This window comes from Genypterus blacodes, unplaced genomic scaffold (assembly GCF_046128005.1).
Source record: "Genypterus blacodes isolate CSIRO-AG114 ecotype Tasmania unplaced genomic scaffold, CSIRO-AGI_Gbla_v1 ptg000029l_1, whole genome shotgun sequence".
Lineage (NCBI taxonomy): Eukaryota > Metazoa > Chordata > Actinopteri > Ophidiiformes > Ophidiidae > Genypterus > Genypterus blacodes.
The window spans coordinates 3,594,675-3,611,426 of NW_027466842.1; the positions used below are offsets into that span (position 1 = coordinate 3,594,675).

Genomic DNA, 16,752 nt, shown 5'->3' on the forward strand with positions numbered 1-16,752 from the left:
AAATTCTTTAATTTAAAAATGATTGTTATTTATTTGCTTAGGTCCCCTGGATATGGCACAAACAAAGATGCGTCTTCACTCTTTGATTTGTAAAATTAAAAAAAAAAAAATAGTAAAATTATGGCTATCAATCTCAATATCGGTACACAAGTGTTCGTTGTTTGTGTTCTTCACTCCAGCTTAATGTACATGAAGGGGGGTCGGGTTGACGACAAACCGGTTTGGTCACGTGATCAGCTCGTTCCGGCTGTCAGCTGATTGAAGCAACCAGGTGTCAGGCTGGAAACTCGGACTGAACTCATGGCAAACTTGTGAGTAAGCTGTAATTAAAACACCTACTACGCTCCGTTAACATTCTACCACTTTATAGTTAACGCAAAATTAATTATATTCGGTGAAATTGTCTGTTTACGTCTCTTCCTGCGACGGCTTTTGGAATATTTTGTTGTTTTTTTGTGGCATTTCCTCGCGCTTTTTTTGAACTAAAAAGAGGGCAAACAGACTTGTGCAAACCTGACGTCATTTTCACAAGTAGGGTGTCAGTAAAGGCGCTGATTTACACCTACAGGGATATGTTGACGTCCTCTTAAGACAAGTGTTAATGGAGCGAGGCCAACTGGAGGAGCAGCTTCTCCTGAATGCCACAGAGGGCAGCTGTGCTCATGTTTACAGGCTCCTTCAGCTGAGGATCGACCAAAACAACTCTCTCAACATCAACTGCAGATGTGAGTGAACCTGATGAATACCATTCGTTTATTCATCTGAAGTGGTTGTCATGTCTTCGCGGCGGAGGGGTGATGTGTTTCCTTTCTGCCACTGTAGCCAAGCATAAGGCTGTTACAGGATGGACACCTCTCCATTTAGCCTGTTACCATGGACACGGGGATGTGGCGCTGGAGTTACTCAAGGTGAGGCCACATTAATCATGCAGCATCCTTGAGTTTAGCCTCGTCTGTGGTTTACTTTCTTCCGAATTGTCTGTTTGTCTCCAATAAGAAACAGAATTACAAACTAGAGAATCTCTGAGGTGAATCCATACATGACTAATTAATCATAGTTTTTAAAATTCAGAATGTAAAACTGTAGTAAGAAAATATGATAGATGAAAAAAACCCCTGAAATCCATAAGAAATGCATGAACAAAAATGTAGATGTTTAAAAGGAAAAAATGTAAAATATATAAAAATATTTCTATCAAATCATGATTTAGTGTCTGCTGAATTAAAGGGAAGTACATTTCAAATTGCTGGAAATAATTACACCCTTTTTAATGCTGAACATGTCAGTAACATACAAATACAAAGCTTAAATGGTCTATACAAGAATGATGCATCATTTTCAGTCCAGTTACACATTGAAACTATTAAACAAAATCTTCACCCTCCCCCCCCCCCCCCATTTTTTTTTACTTTTAGTCAGACTTTTCCCTCCTAGGAAAGTGAGCGAGGGGGAGTTTGAAACCAGGTCACGTGTTGCTTTGCAGCCTTGCGTCGTAGATGAAGTGTTCAGGAGATCACAGGGTCACGGTGCATCATCTGTGTGTTTCCTGCCGTGTGCTCTGTTTGCAACTGTTCATATCCGTGTTGTTTGCAGGCCGGCGCGGATGCAAACTTCCAGAATAATATAGGTGACACGCCTCTGCACAAAGCAGCCTCCACTGGAAGAAAGGTAAAAAAACTAAGAGGGACTTCCTTGTCAGATTCCATATCGTGATTGCAAGCTTGCCATCTGCTTTCTCCTCCGCCAAGGTTTTGCCAATTTTGATCACTGTCACAGATTCTGCCCTTTCACTCTCTTTCTCCTCTGAGTGATGAAAGTATGGACAAAGGTGTATTTAAATTTACACCGAACCCTTTTAGGAGATTGTTCTGTTGCTGTTGCGGTACGACGCCTGTGCCAACATAATCAATGGAACAGCCCAAATCCCCAAAGATGTCACCGAGGATGACGAAATCATTACCATGCTCGAGGGTATGAAATGATGGCAGGAGGCTGATGGTTTCTCATTACTGTTGGTGAGCTGACCTTGTTCTCAAAAAGTGTTTTTTTGGGGGGGGGGTTACGCAGCTGCAGACAGGAGAGAGGCGAGGAGGCGGGAGGAGAAGCTTCTGGAAGCGGCCAGAGAGGGAGACGTTTCAACTCTGTCAAAGCTGGTTAGAGACTGACCCTGTTTTTAACCTTGGCAGACTATAATGAGCTTTTCTGAGAGCATTTCACTTATTTGGAATAAATTTTAATTATCCAGTAAGGAAATGGGATGTTGGTTATGAGCGAAGACGCTTGTTTTGAATTGATGGGACAGCTGTTGGGTAATTCCCTAAGAGCTAAGAACCTAAGAAAAACTGTAGACTTGGGTCTCTTAGTTGGGATTTGATATAACTCTTTGTTTCTACTCTTCAGCTCAGTTTAAAGGAAGCCCCAGATATCCACTGCAGGGATTCAGTGGGGAACACGCCTTTACACTGTGCAGCCTACAGGGGGCAGAAGCAGTGTATTGTAAAGCTGCTCAAGTCTCGAGCCAGTCCCAGTATGAAGAACAACAACGGTACAGCACGTAAAACTCATTTTGACAAGTATAACAATAACTAACAACCTCCAGGCTGATTGATTGATTGATGTTTCTGGCTCACGGGTTCATAAGGTACTCTGACACTTGTACGGCTGTCTGTGTTGCAGACCAGACGGCTGTAGATCTGGTCTGCAGTGATGAGCTGAGACACCTTCTAGCAGCATATCAAGACAAGGTGAGGGCAGACAATGGGGCATATGAAATATTCTCTTCCTTTTCTCTGCTAAAATATTAATATTTCCCTTTTAAGAAGGCAAAAACTAAGTAGCACTCGCCTGCAAGACATGGAAATGAAAGCATGTGGGATCCAAAAGTCTGAGTGTAATACAAATGAGCTGTTTTACTACAAATGGATATATCAATAACTACTGACCAGGTGGCTATTAAATGTAGCACGGCTATTTATAGTCACCACAGGATGACTCATAATGAATTTATGACCCCTGACCTTTTTGCTAAGGCCACTGCTGATGTCAAAATCATCTTAATCAACACCTAACATGACATTTGGCTTCTTACTAATGGCTGTAACCTATGAGCTGACTTTACTGGCACCGTATTGACCAGAGCATTGTTTACTCAGTTGTATATCGGATTTTCCTGTTATATAACGGATCGATTCACAGGTTTCAGATTCTGTGGTTAGTATAGGTTGACCTGACTTTGGATACAATTAGTTTTAATGTTAATCTGTATTTCAGTAAAGCAAGCAAGGGAAGTGTAAGTATTCAAGTATGACTTTCTTCCCCAAAGGATGTGAACAGCAGGGTGTCGAGGTTTGAAGGCCCTCTGTGGAAGGTAGGCAGATGAAGGAGGAAGCACATTTTCAAACACATTTCAGTGTGCGTGCGTGCGTGCGTGCGTGCGTGCGTGCGTGTGTGCGTGCGTGCGTGCGTGCGTGCGTGCGTGCGTGCGTGCGTGCGTGCGTATACACACTGTCACATTCAAATGCAGCACCCATTTTGACCGAAAACCAATTTTTCAAAGGTAGAGACAATAAAATAGTTTACAATAATTGCTGTATATTTTATTACATTCTACATACTATGTGCATGCCTATAAATATGTGCATTTATATCATTCCCTATGTCACAGAGCTCACGCTTTCTTGGATGGAGATCCCTCTGGGTGGTCATTGAGGATGGAATGCTCTCCTGGTACCCCAGACAGTGAGATATCTTTGCCCCTACACAGCTTCAAAACTAAACAAAGGTCACAGATCTGTTACACATGTCATATGTACATACTGTATGCTATGGCAGATGTTCTCCTTTAAGCCCGTATGCTGTGTCAAAGCAGGATTTGAAGCTGAATGTGAAGAGCGATGTGGCTGTTCAACCAGGCTTTTCATTTTGTGTTTTCATTTTTCTAGAGCTGATGCTTTAGCTGGTGTAAGGAAACAGGGTTGCAAAGCTCTAATGCAAGCTTACTGCATGGTAGGTAGAGGTTTGACTCAACGACACAAGGGTCATATTCTGCACTATGATGACGCCTGACATGTACGTTTGTGTGTCTCCAGATCAAACCATGGGATCATTGCTTCTTCACGCTCAGATGTTTTGACGACACCGTGCTTTGTTTTAAAGTCTCTTCAAAGACGAATTCCATGGCGACAAGAAAAGTGAGATGAGATGGTTGGTTGGTTACTTTACCGTTCCCTTTACACTGATTTATGTGAGTTTTTGTGTGTGTTTTGTCAGAAATGGTTGGATGCTCTTGAGGCGCATTCGGCCTACAGCACTCGCCACTGCACACAGGAGCAGATTATTGGCGATGAAGAAGCAGATAGTGGCAGGACAGTGGGAGACCTGACTCAAGCCCTTCAGGTGAGGTTAGAACAAAGCGCTTTGTAAACACGACCCTGAGGAATCCAAACACATCATTCCTGTGTTCTTAAATCTCTAGTTGAGTCGTGAGGGTTCCATTGTTTACATCTTTTAGGCAGCCAATGTGTGCCAACAGAAGCTGGACAGTCAAGTATCCATTTTCCTAACTATGGTGAAAAATGAGGAACATTCCGGTATGAGACCTGACTTTGCTCATCTATGGAATTAGCCTCTTGTGTTGCTAGTGTAAACTATGTCAGGAATCTCGACAGCATCACTGGCACTGAAGACTAACTGAAGATTTACCCCCTGCTGTTTTAGTTTTGGCCGCCCCTCTTCTGCTGAAAGCCAAAGAGACCAGTGAGCTGTCTAGTGAAACCTGCGCCGCCCTCCATCTCTGCCTTGGACTTCTGTCAAAACAAGAGGAGGTAGGGTGATATTACACTTATTCGTTTGGCAGAGACTTTCAACCAAAGCGGCTTACAAAGCGCGCCGCAAGAGGAGAAACCGATAGAGGAGAAACGTGAGGCGATATCGAGTCGTTTACATACGGTGAATGTGTAGAAAATCTGGATGAGGGGTTTTCAGTATAGCTTTAGTTCTCTGTATTGGATTGTTATAAAATCCTCTAGCCCCTCCCTTTATAGTAGCTGATTCATACCAATCAAATTGGTATGAATAAGTTTCTACGTGTGTCTGTGTGTGTGTTTGTGTTTGTGTCCACCTGTCCCAGTGGCTGCGCCGTGCCCTTGGAGGAGGAATGAAACTGTGTGATAATCACTGGCACGTCTGGAGGAAGGATAGAGACAAGATCCGCTTTTATGCTTAGGTCTGCATTCAGCTGGCACGCACGCACACACACAAACACACACACACCTTGGACTTGGAGCCACACACACACACACACACACGCGCGCGCTCACTCTCGGGAAAGCCTGTGCATTAAGCGAGGGAACTTAAGCGCCTGCATATTCACAAGCTGAGCCGAGAACACAGGCGTCGGCGCTCACACACGCTGGGAGTCGTACGCTCGCCAGGCACACTGTACCTCCACACGCCAGCAGAGCGTCCGGTCACAGGGGACAGAGGGTGCCAGCAACATTCATCCAGCATCTACACAGGTACAAACCAGACAGCTGCTCTCTCCTCTCTTACTCTCTGCACTTTTTGTTGTCATCTATTCGCTGCCGGCGTCGTTCCACGTTGTTTGTAGTGTTTTTTTGTGCCATAGATTGGATCGGATAGAATCGAGTCATCAATATGCTGAAGTTGTCGTTGTTAACAGTAATCAGTTCCAGCAGCTGATGCACTTTCGCGTTATGCAGATTAGAATGTGTGTGTGATTTACAGCATCTGATATGACGCGAGCGCGAGCGTTTTGAAATAACGATTGCACCATTGCAGCGTTCTACTTTTCAGCAGTTGCTCCCTCGTGGTTTAACATTTTAAATTTAGGAGCGAGGAGACTTGTTTTTTTGGTCTCATTACCAATTTAAAAGTGCCAGAATCACCACACTGGGAACCATTTGTAACACAAGACATTAAGGTTATTCTTATGTGCAGATGCAACAAAGGAGCTGCGCGCGTGTGTGTTTGGTCTCACCTGATACAACAGAACGCTATTGTGGAAATCAGGCGGGTGCAATACAACTTAACAATCCCCAAATGCTGACGGCGTGCAGTTTATTTGACATCAGCTGCTATTCTGTGGTGGGAAATAAACTGGCAGAGACCTCACAGGAGACTTATCACCCAAGACGCCTTCACTCCGTCTATAAAATGACCACCGAATTGGTCTCAAGGTCATATGAGGTAACGGCAGTCGAACGCTAACAAGCACGATGCATTCGCTCCGTGCTGAGTTGGGGTAACTACACGCTACTAACTGGATTATATTTTCTAGTGCCGAGATTGGCTCATTAGGCAGCATTAACTCTAATCCCGGAGTTGCCGCACAGATGTCTCCATTTGTTCCACTTACAACCCTCGTTTCCTGTATTGCGTAACGCGCCCATGTGCTGCTCTAATTGTGCTACGACATCTGGGCAGATGTAGTGTGACGTAGACGCACGAGTCACTGTGTGTGTGTGTGTGTGTGTGTGTGTGTGTGTGTGTGTGTGTGTGTGTGTGTGTGTGTGTGTGTGTGTGTGTCGTCGTCGTCGCTCTGTTTGGCAGCTGTGAACAGAGCAGACGCGGTACGACCTCGCTTCATCTGCTGCTACATTGTTACAGCCAGAATATCGCATTTATTCTCAGGGAAAGTTGTTAAAACCCTCAGGGATTGGACAGTCCACACAAAATGTCATGTGACCCTTCCTTTAATTATACTGGTACTGAATTATGTCATCTTTGACCTCTATTGGGGTTAACAGTGTGAAAAATCTGACCTCTCCACCTTTTGTGACTCTGGCCTCCCTATCCAACTTAAAGATGGTGTCCAGGTTTCTTTCCCCACAACAAACGGCTCTTATTACGTGCAGCGAGCATCACAGCACCATGTGTAGGTTACAGCTGTAATGTTTGCTGCCCATTTCAGCAGGGGAAGCAAATTTTCCGAACAAAATAAACCCTCTGTCCCTCGGGCATGTTAACCAAGGAGAAGCGTTCCTTCCAGGCTTTGGCAGCAGCAGCAGCCACGGCACAGAGCACACACACACACACACACACACACACGGGCACACACACACGGGCACACACAGACCTCAGCAGGGCTTAAAATAGCGCTGCTTGTGCTCAGGCGAGAGGATGGTGTGAGAGCCAAAGAGCTGGCTGGGATGGTTGCTCAACAGCATTCTGGATGGGCTCCTAAGCCAAGTTCCTTGAGTGATAGCACAGGCTTCCTATACACAACATTGCGCTTATTTTCCTTACAACCCTACATCAGAACAAGCATAGGAGTGCATCGGATCTGTGGCACGTGTGAGAGGAGTATTTAGAGACAGATGTGACTGTGAAGTTCTGAGTCGAGGTGCCAGACAGCTGTCTAATCTGGTGTGAAAGAAGCTGCTGGTGGTGCAGGTGCAAAGACACAAGCGTGTTGTAGACGTGCGTGTTTATGAATGCGACGTGCGTTAATGTGGCTTAATGTGTGTTGATGGGTATTTTATGGCTCCACTTATCAGAGATCTTCCACGTTTTGCAAGTGCGTTAGAGCCATACCTTCGATACTAATCTAGGTTAAATGTAATTACGGCTTGATTGCCACACACACGGACAGTAAAGGGGAACAAGCGGTCGGAAGGAACCATGCGACGTAACATGAGTTGAGCCACACAAAACCCATTTCACAAACTATCTGACAGTCTGAGTTGTGTTATTTTAAATTGCAGATATATTACATACTCATCTGTTTAAGAAAACTAATGAGCTACAGATATAATTTTACAGCCAGCGCTTCCTGACCTACATCGGGCGCGCTGACGGACGTGTTGACGGCTGCGCGTTTGTGCTCGACTGTGCGTGCAGGACGGAATAATTGATGAAGTTGGAATGTTTTCTATCCGTTCAGATTTACAGTGAGCTATATATAAGCTCCCGTGTCTGTCAGACTTGGATGCCCTCCGCACGGTGACGCAGGGGAGGTTTTATTAAGTTTGTGGAAACATTGACGAATGCAATCCGCTGTAATGATGAAATTCTCTCTCTCTCTTGCTCATTAGTTACAGAAATGTCCTCTCAGAAAGTTTCCATAGATGAAGAAATACCTCCCTGTGTTTTGTATCTTCTGTGAGAGCATCTTTGGTCTCTCGTTGAGTTTCCTGCCTTCGGTTTTGGCCGGTAAAAGATACACAACAGCGGCATCAGACAATAGGAAACATTGATCCGGTCTGTACGACAGTAGCCTAGCTCAGGTTGCCCTGGACCGACACCCAATCCTGGGCTGCGGAGCTCTGCGAGACTGGGGTGTTTGGTTCCGAGCCGGAGGAAACCAAATCTGTAGGCAGAGATAGGACAATGACCCGCCAACGCAAGCAGCTTCCACAACGCAAACACGCACACGGTGACAGCTACAGAAGCAGATCAATACCTCCCCTATCAATCCAATCATTCATCAGTCCACTCAATCTATAGAACACATTCATTCATTCATTCATTCATTCATTCATTCATTCATTCAGGAAATCTTGGATCACTGTGTATATTTGAACAGTATCCACTATACACTGTCTGTTATCTGTGTGTGCGTGTGTGTGTGTGTTCGTGACTGCAGGTGTGGAGTCTGAAGTTAGAGCAGGAGGTGGAGAAGAACAGAGCTCTGACTGAGGCCCTGCACACTTTGGCAACCGATCGCTACGAGCTCAAGCAGTCGGCGAGTAAGAGCAGGAGGTCGCCCACACACAGCACCGTCACTGAGGATGACTTCTACGATGCTCAGTCAGGTATGTCTCTGTTCACGCTCTCATGATGTAAATACCAACATTTGTTAGTTAGTTAGTTTTGTTTTGTTTTTATAGTTAATCGATTTTATATCTTTGATTTTTGTTGTTTAAGCCGTCAAAGGGTTTAAATCTGTAAATCTGATCTGCAGGTGAATTCTCTGTATCTTTTGCACATTTCCAGCTTTTACTATTTCTGTCCGCTCACGCCGTCGCCCCTCCCACCGCAGTGCTGTCTTTGTTGAGATGTCACAGCTTTTTTTTGTTTTTTCCTTTCTATTTTCTCCCTATTTGTGTCAAAGAAAACACATCCAGCGACACGTTTAATTCCATACAGTGAGACCCAAAGCTCAGTCCAGTGTCTGTCTGTCTTTGGGGTTGCCAAGGGAACACAATATGATCTGTTTCGCACAAATCCACACTGTATTTAATATCGTGCAATGTAGTGGTTAATGTGTTGTATGTTTACAGCAGATTATTGATTATGTACAGTAGAGTTGCTTTCGTGCATTAGAGCCTTTTCTTTTGCTCAGGTAACATTAGGTTAATCACACACAGCTCCTTTGCCCAGAGACACCGGGTCCCCATGAGAGCCCAACCCTAACGTATAGATATACTGTATATGTTTACATAGTGGGTTTATGAAGCAGCGTTGGATTTGCCACACACCTGCTTGTGACTCGGCAAACAGAGCGCACACATAGATTTGTTACGGCTGGCATTAGAATTTCTGTCAACAAGCGCGTCTCATCCTCGGCATTGTACAAATACCTCATTGTTCTTCCCCTCCTTTGTGCGTGTCAGGGTAATGTCACCGACGGCGCTGGTGAGGGGAGGAGTAGCTTCCCGGCGAGCGCAGAGCAAACAATGTTAGAGGAAATGAAGCCTCTGCGTGGCCTCTCATTGGGACACAATCCCCAGGTGGGGTTTGGCCGGCGGAGGGAGGGAGGGAGGGATGGAGGGAGGGAGGGAAAGTTGGAGAGGAACTTCGGGACAGGTGCTTATTTGTCAACAGCGAGGTTGCAGAGCTGCAGGTGTCTGAGCTGGCCGGTGTACTGTGTGCGCGCGCCTGTGTCTGTGTGTGTGTGTGTGTGTGTGTGAGTGAGAGTAAGTCCGCCTTTGGCATGACCTGGCGCCCTGTCGTTGCGCAGAGTCGGATTCGGAGCTCTCTGTGAGCGGCTTCCTGTCCGTGGCCAGCCACTCCTGTGAAGAGGACGAGGGCCGAGACACCCCCCTTCCCAGCAGCCTCAGCCACCATCGCAGCGCGCTCAGGGGGCCCGCCGGGATGTCAGGGGAGGGTAACCATGACAACCCCCCAGCCCAGTCCAACGGAGTCAAGCAGCACAGGTGGGACATGTTCCATTTATGAAGTCATGCTTGTTTACCGCTTTCGGTGCAGTGCAAAAGGGCGGGTGGGGGAAGTGTGATGGAGCGCTCTGTGTTCGGAGGATTTATCCGTATTTAAACTTCACATTATAGCATTAATAAGCGACTTTGCATCATACATAAGACAGGCTGCTTAGTTTATACGTCATATGTTCTGTGTCGGCCGTAGCCCAGGCCAGCGAATGCACCGTCGATGTAACGCGACACCTTTCCGTCTGTTTTTGCTGTCAGGTGTTTTTGTTTGAATACCCACAGAGAATAGGCCGATTTTGTTTTTCCCCTCCCGGCCTGAAGTCTCCTCGCCAGCAATCGGCGACGTTTGACATTTGGCGTTTCATTCTCAAAAGATTGGACAATCTCATTTCCATTCTGTGGCCGCGCGCTCATTCTGGCTCGCCCTCTCTTCCTTAATCCAACAAGTGATCCATGAATAATTTAGCATGTGCTGGCCAAGAGAAGGAGTTGGACTGGCTGACTAGCTCCCAGTGTGTGTGTGTGCGTGTGTGTGTGTGTGTGTGTCTGTTGTGTATTAAACATTTATGAGGTGTCTGTTTATTTGGTATTACTGCTGTCATTCAAAAGCTTCAGTCCCTAGTTACATGTAGATGAGCCTAAGTGTAGTTGTTTAATGAGACTGTGTCAAAACTGTTGTATTGAATTGAATGAAATTGTTTCCAAATCATTTACTTTTGTATGAATGTTACTACAGCTATCGACATTTTACTATCAGTTGTATCAGTAGATCCACACCTCAGCTTTTCTGTGCCCTTTTCTTTTGCTGTCAATAGATTGCAAAACGGCTCATTGCATAAACACTCAACATGCAGGCAGAGCAATGTAGCAAGTGTGTGTGCACGAATGCCAGCAGACACACGCACCCAGTTGTACATCCTATCATGGGTATTGCATGAGGGTTGACCAGATAAGGTGATAGCTCATTAACTCGCAGGTGTCTGGTAACTTTGTTTCCAAGCCGCGGGTCAAGCACGGTCCACTCTGTACGTTCTAAATCGTAAACTGGCTGCATTCGGTAAACAGGATGGTTGCTTAATGTCTGGCTTTGTAATGGGTAACTGCACTCATAATTGTGTTCTCGTATTTAGCCACATTGTCTTGCCACAGAAATAGCTTCTCACTATCAAAGTAACTGTAGTGAGTAACTCTGTAGAAAGGTGGGGCTAGAGTTGAAATCCTCTTTACATGCTCCGTGGAAAATATTGTCTCTGCAGCGGCCCTTCTGATTTTTGGAACATACAGTACCGCCCTTTTACCACACGGGGAGCCATTACCTCAATGTCAATCATGTCTCATGTGTTACGGTGGCAGGAATGATCGGGCAGGAGGGAGATTAGCTTGGTTAAAAAATAATAAGAATGCGTCACAGATAGAGATATTGATCAGATCTGATTTATCGTACGCAACTTCCACCATCGTGTCGCTAAGATGACAATTATTCTGCACTATTAAACACTTTTGACATATATCCATAGTAGTTATGAGTATTGTCTGATTTAAAGGTGAAGGTAGTCTGGCTTTATGCTGTCAAACATGTGACCTTGCAGGAATGTTGGGCCTTGGTGGAGGTATGTGCCCTCCCAGCGACGTGTAGCTGTTAAACTTTGCTCTCTCTCTGCCCTGCTGTCCTGTAGAACATGTCTGCCGGCTCCCATGTTTTCCAGGAATGACATCAGCATCTGGAGTATCCTGAAAAAATGCATCGGCATGGTGAGAACACACACACACACACACACAAACACACACATACATGCTCTAGTCCTCAGACAAATTACTGTCCCCTTTTTGTGTGCTGTTTGGGGAAGAGAAATGCTGAGTAGAGGTTTTGTTTTCAGGTAGGACTGTTGAATTATCACCAACTTTAAAGGTTAGGGCCAGTGTGATGCATTAGTTTTGTCCTTTATCATTGACTCTTGGTGGCATTAAAAGTATTATCATTAGTACTCCTGTCCTAAGGGATCCCACCTCTCCAGCTCCAGCTACGCCCTGATTATAATTACATTTTCAAATCAATATTTATGTTTTATTCAGCAGTCAAATAAAGCTGATGATTCACACAGACATAGGGAAGTAAAATGTTTGTTTGTTTAAGTGCTATTTATTTTAGATATCTTTTAAAAATATGTATCTACATTGAACACACATATAAGGGGATACCTCTTGACCTTACATTGGAAAATATGTGAATATAATGGTTTGTTATTAAGATAAAGTAAAATCAAGAAAGTTTTTAAAGCTTTCAGTCTTTTATGTAAGACAACATTCTAAATAAACAAAGATTTCTGCTTGGATGACTCTGATTCTGCTTCAGGGAAAATTGACAACAAAAGAAAATTACAATAACAAATTTCAATGGAATCTCCGTGGATTTCAGCACGCGTGTGTGTGGGACGGATTCAATTCCAGGAAACACAAGCACGGCGTTGCATACGGTTCACTTATGAATGGTTTTTGGGTTCCTGGTCTTGACGGTTTCAAAGAAGGAGAAAAAGAAAGAAAACCCTGCGCACGTTCCATGTAATAAGAGGCTAGATGGCAATACATCCATCTCATTGCCCACGTCCATCCCGTTTCTTTGATCATCTCCACCTCGTCTCATAGGAGCTGTCAAAGATTGCCATGCCTGTGATATTTAATGAGCCCCTGAGCTTCCTCCAGCGGCTAACGGAATACATGGAGCACACCTACCTCATCCACCAGGCCAACACCTTGACAGACTCTGTGGAGAGGATGAAGGTACCACCGTGTCCACAGTTATACATTTGCATATAAATTGGTATATAACAACATGAGTTTATTAGTCATTCAGTGTCTCATTCAAGAAGTTGTTTCAGTGTTTTAGTCAAGATAAAAGAGATCCCTATTATTTATTATGTGATTTTTTTTTAATTTTTTCCAGAACATTTTTATTGAAGAAAGCATCTGACATAGCAACGAGCATGCGGTTACGAGACAAAGGGCTCAGGATTATTTTTTCCCCTGAACTTGACTGATATAAATCATATCTGTTGTTTTATTTTCAGCCTAAAGTTGTTTGTTTTATGCTGCAAGGACACATTTTTCATCATTGCTTACAGTAAATAAGATGGTCTTGCAATCAGCACCATCTACTGACAGCTTTCAGTATTACACCACTATAAAATCCAAAGAATTATCTAATAAATATTTTTATTATCCAATTACATCCGTTACAGTTTTTCCCGGATTTTCATTATCGTAAAATCTCTCATTCAAGATAACCTCCCCAAAAGTAATGGGCACTGCATACGAATTACAGCAACTTAACTAGAGCTGAATTGTGTGACATCGTTGTTTTTGGACCCTTTATGTGTTTTTAGTAATTGCTACATTTCCTTATCCTTTAGTGTGTTGCAGCATTTGCCGTGTCAGCAGTAGCGTCACAGTGGGAGAGGACCGGGAAGCCTTTCAACCCACTGCTGGGGGAAACGTACGAGCTGATCAGGTGAGACGCTGGCCGCAAAACAACTGTGTGTGTGTGGGAGCAATGATACACTAATACACAAAGGATTCTGTGCATGACTTTGGTTTATATTTATTGGACTTTTTGCTGTCCTGACCACACATCTGCTCTCCATCAGGGATGACTTGGGCTTCAGGTGGGTGTCGGAACAAGTAAGTCATCACCCTCCGGTCAGTGCCTTTCACGCCGAAGGCTTCAAGGAGGATTTTGTCTTCCATGGTTCCATCTACCCCAAACTTAAGTTCTGGGGAAAGAGCATAGAAGCAGAGCCCAAAGGAATCATCACGCTGGAGCTCCCCAAGTGAGCGAACACGCAATTTGATCAGTTTTGAATCCCCTCTGGAGCCGCGTCGTCCTCTGCCATTTGCCTCTTCTTTCTCTCTGCAGACATAATGAAGCGTACACCTGGACAAACCCCACCTGCTGCGTCCACAACATCATCGTCGGCCAGCTTTGGATCGAGCAGTACGGCAACGTGGAAGTGATCAACCACAAGTAAAGTCACGTTTGTTGCAAATTAACATGAAAGGATCTGCAAGATGGCTGAAAGTTTTCTTTAGTTTAGTTCTGTTGTCATTGTGTGGCAGGACCGGAGAGAGATGCAGCATGACGTTCAAGCCCTGTGGCCTCTTTGGGAATGAGCTGCATAAAGTGGAAGGATACATTCTAGATAAAAGGTCTTTTGTTTACTTGTGTTACCTGTACTCATCTTATGTACTTCCTAAAGTTAGTGTGAGTTATGAATTGACATCTCATACCAGCTTTACTAACACGCTCTGTTCTTTGTTTGTGTGCAGCAAAAAGAAGCTCTGCGCAATATACGGCAAGTGGACTGAATGCCTGTACACAGTCGACCCTGCTGCCTTCGAGGCACACAAAAAGTCAGACAAGAAGAGTTCAGAGGAGAAAAAGGGAAACAAACAGGTATAATATATTTACTGCTGTCACCTCACACACCCTTCCTCATTTAGCTTTACGTTAAAGGTGAATTTGTGTGTGTTTCTCTCATGTCTGTGGCTTCAGAGCAGCGTGGATGAGGAGCCAGAGGAGATGCCCCCACCTGACGCCGAGACGGTCCAGGTTATTCCGGGCAGCGAACTCATCTGGAAGATAGCCCCTCGACCAGACAACTCAGCCAAGGTACAGGGACATAGAGAGAGGATGAAGATGAGAAGCATTTACTTTGCAAGTGTCTGTTTTGCCGTCTAATCCGTCTGCCATCCCTGTGGCAGTTCTACGCCTTCTCCACGTTCGCCATGCAGCTGAACGAGCAGGAGAAGAGCATGGAGGGAGTCATCCCGTCCACCGACTCCCGCCTCAGGCCCGACATCAGCGCCATGGAGAACGGCGACATAGGTGTGGTGCGCTGATGTGATGTCCCCATTGTGTCACACCTGCTCGATTTAACACTCGTGGGTATTCAGTGTCCCGTATCCATGTCTTGCAGACTTGGCGAGTGGCGAGAAGAAGAGACTGGAGGAGAAACAGAGAATGGCCCGGAAAAACCGCACCAAATCGACGGACGAGTGGAAAACGAGGTTAGTCGCCGAGTAATGTTGCAGGAAGGAGTGCTGTCTCTTTTTATCGTTCTGATTTACTAACCGCCTCCCTCCCTCCCTGTCTGTCTTGTGTCGACCACCTTGCCTGCCGTCCCCTTTATTGTAACTGAGAAGGAATTCTGCACTCGGCCCAAGGTTTGGTTTGTTCCATTGCACCCGGCTTTTGATTTGCTTCTTTGCAGTAGTTTTGCTCGTGTGAAAATGTTGCCCTACACCGCCCTCCTCAGGAGAACACATGCAACTGCAACTAGTGCCTAGGCTTTGCGTGTTTGTCTATCACCAAACACTGTGTTCAAATTTAAAGCCGATGTTGTGTTCGTTCAAACTTGACAGGTGGTTCCAGCAAGCAGCGAACCCCCACAATAAAGCTCAGGACTGGCTCTACTTGAAAGGCTACTGGGACAGGAGCTACACCCAGCTGCCCGACATCTACTAAGATGCAAACAACACACACTTGGACACCACAACGCATGGCTATCTACTTTAACCTACCATCAGACTATTAGATCGGCTCACGCGGCGATGTAATGAGGTCAGTGTAGATATTCAAGTTGGGTATGGGGCTCAGTATGCCAGAATGTGCTCCTAATGCGTCTTTAAAGCAGTCAAAGGCTCCAAAACACTCAATGTGACCAGATCTTTCAACACTAAAAGCACAAAAGCAACTCTTTTATCTTCTTTATAAGCATGTTTAGGAAACATTAGGGTGTATTGTAAAAAGTTCATGTAAAGTAGTTAATTTATTCATGTTATGTTCTGTTATTTAGAAGATTAAGGTGAACATTCTCATTGTATTCATTGCAAATACATTTGCTTTAACAACGACAAGACTATTCAGGTATATTCACCTCAATTTTCCAAATGAGACAAGTAGACGTTTTTGCTTAATGTAGATTGATTATTTATATATATATATATATATATATATGTCTGTGAAGCCCGTGCATTATATTATAAACACTTCCTCTAAAGATGATTTAAGTAAATGGCCATGATAGCCTCAAATGTATAGGAAGTTAATTAAATTGTACAAGTGTTGCACATAAAACTACCGGACTCAGCCGTCCCAGTCGCACCGTTTTCCAGTCTTGTAATCATACTAAAGCTCTAGCTGCCCACATTAAGATGTGTGTGTGTGTGTGTGTGTGTGTGTGTGTGTATAAAGGTCTTGCCATAGTAGGTATAATTATATATATATATAAATATATTCCTTTTGCTATACACACTCATTTGAATTCATTCAAGTCTGTCAACAAACGCATGTGCATCACTTTTGACTATGCAAGCCTTATTTGCACCTTCAAAACAACAACAGCCCACACTGCACAAGCACTGAATATTCCTTTCTAACGTTGTGGATAGCTGCTATAGATTGTTTTTGTTTTCTCTTGGGGTATCAATGAAACACAATTTCTATTGTTGCTAAATAAAAGTTGAATGTTACTTTAGAAATGCTAAGATTTGTGTTTTTTTTGCTTTACTTTAAGAACGTTTAGGCCTGATTCCAATTTATATCTACTGTACGCATTACAGAGAACAC

General features: G+C 44.4%; 1 protein-coding gene across 3 annotated transcripts; it reads left to right on the top strand.

Moving 5' to 3' along the window:
- The first annotated feature begins 251 nt into the window (after window positions 1–251).
- Window positions 252–16,651, top strand: LOC142993928 (oxysterol-binding protein-related protein 1-like). Of its 3 annotated transcripts, XM_076144485.1 has the most exons (29): window positions 252–311; window positions 569–725; window positions 823–908; window positions 1,594–1,668; window positions 1,860–1,971; window positions 2,068–2,153; window positions 2,401–2,545; window positions 2,677–2,744; window positions 3,323–3,367; window positions 3,665–3,738; window positions 3,942–4,005; window positions 4,089–4,190; window positions 4,270–4,395; window positions 4,511–4,589; window positions 4,717–4,823; window positions 8,606–8,774; window positions 9,923–10,118; window positions 11,807–11,882; window positions 12,774–12,908; window positions 13,538–13,635; window positions 13,772–13,954; window positions 14,041–14,148; window positions 14,241–14,330; window positions 14,451–14,577; window positions 14,677–14,793; window positions 14,886–15,009; window positions 15,101–15,191; window positions 15,327–15,347; window positions 15,546–16,651. In XM_076144485.1, the coding sequence occupies exons 2-29, from the start codon at window positions 602–604 to the stop codon at window positions 15,646–15,648; spliced, it is 2,931 nt and encodes a 976-aa protein (XP_076000600.1). In that variant the 5' UTR covers window positions 252–311; window positions 569–601; the 3' UTR covers window positions 15,649–16,651. The 3 variants fall into 3 exon arrangements, with proteins under 3 accessions (XP_076000600.1, XP_076000601.1, XP_076000602.1); XM_076144486.1 differs by lacking the exon at window positions 15,327–15,347; XM_076144487.1 differs by lacking the exons at window positions 252–311; window positions 569–725; window positions 823–908; ... (2 more) ...; window positions 2,068–2,153; window positions 2,401–2,545 and having other exon boundaries at window positions 3,665–3,781.
- The last annotated feature ends 101 nt before the right edge of the window (window positions 16,652–16,752 follow it).

Bases quoted from the DNA above. Each gene is read 5' to 3' on its own strand.
- LOC142993928 (XM_076144485.1), top strand. From the start codon at position 602: ATGGAGCGAGGCCAACTGGAGGAGCAGCTTCTCCTGAATGCCACAGAG. The intron at 13,955-14,040 runs GTGAGCGAACAC...TTCTCTCTGCAG, and splicing joins ATCACGCTGGAGCTCCCCAA to ACATAATGAAGCGTACACCT. The intron at 14,794-14,885 runs GTACAGGGACAT...TCCCTGTGGCAG, and splicing joins GACCAGACAACTCAGCCAAG to TTCTACGCCTTCTCCACGTT.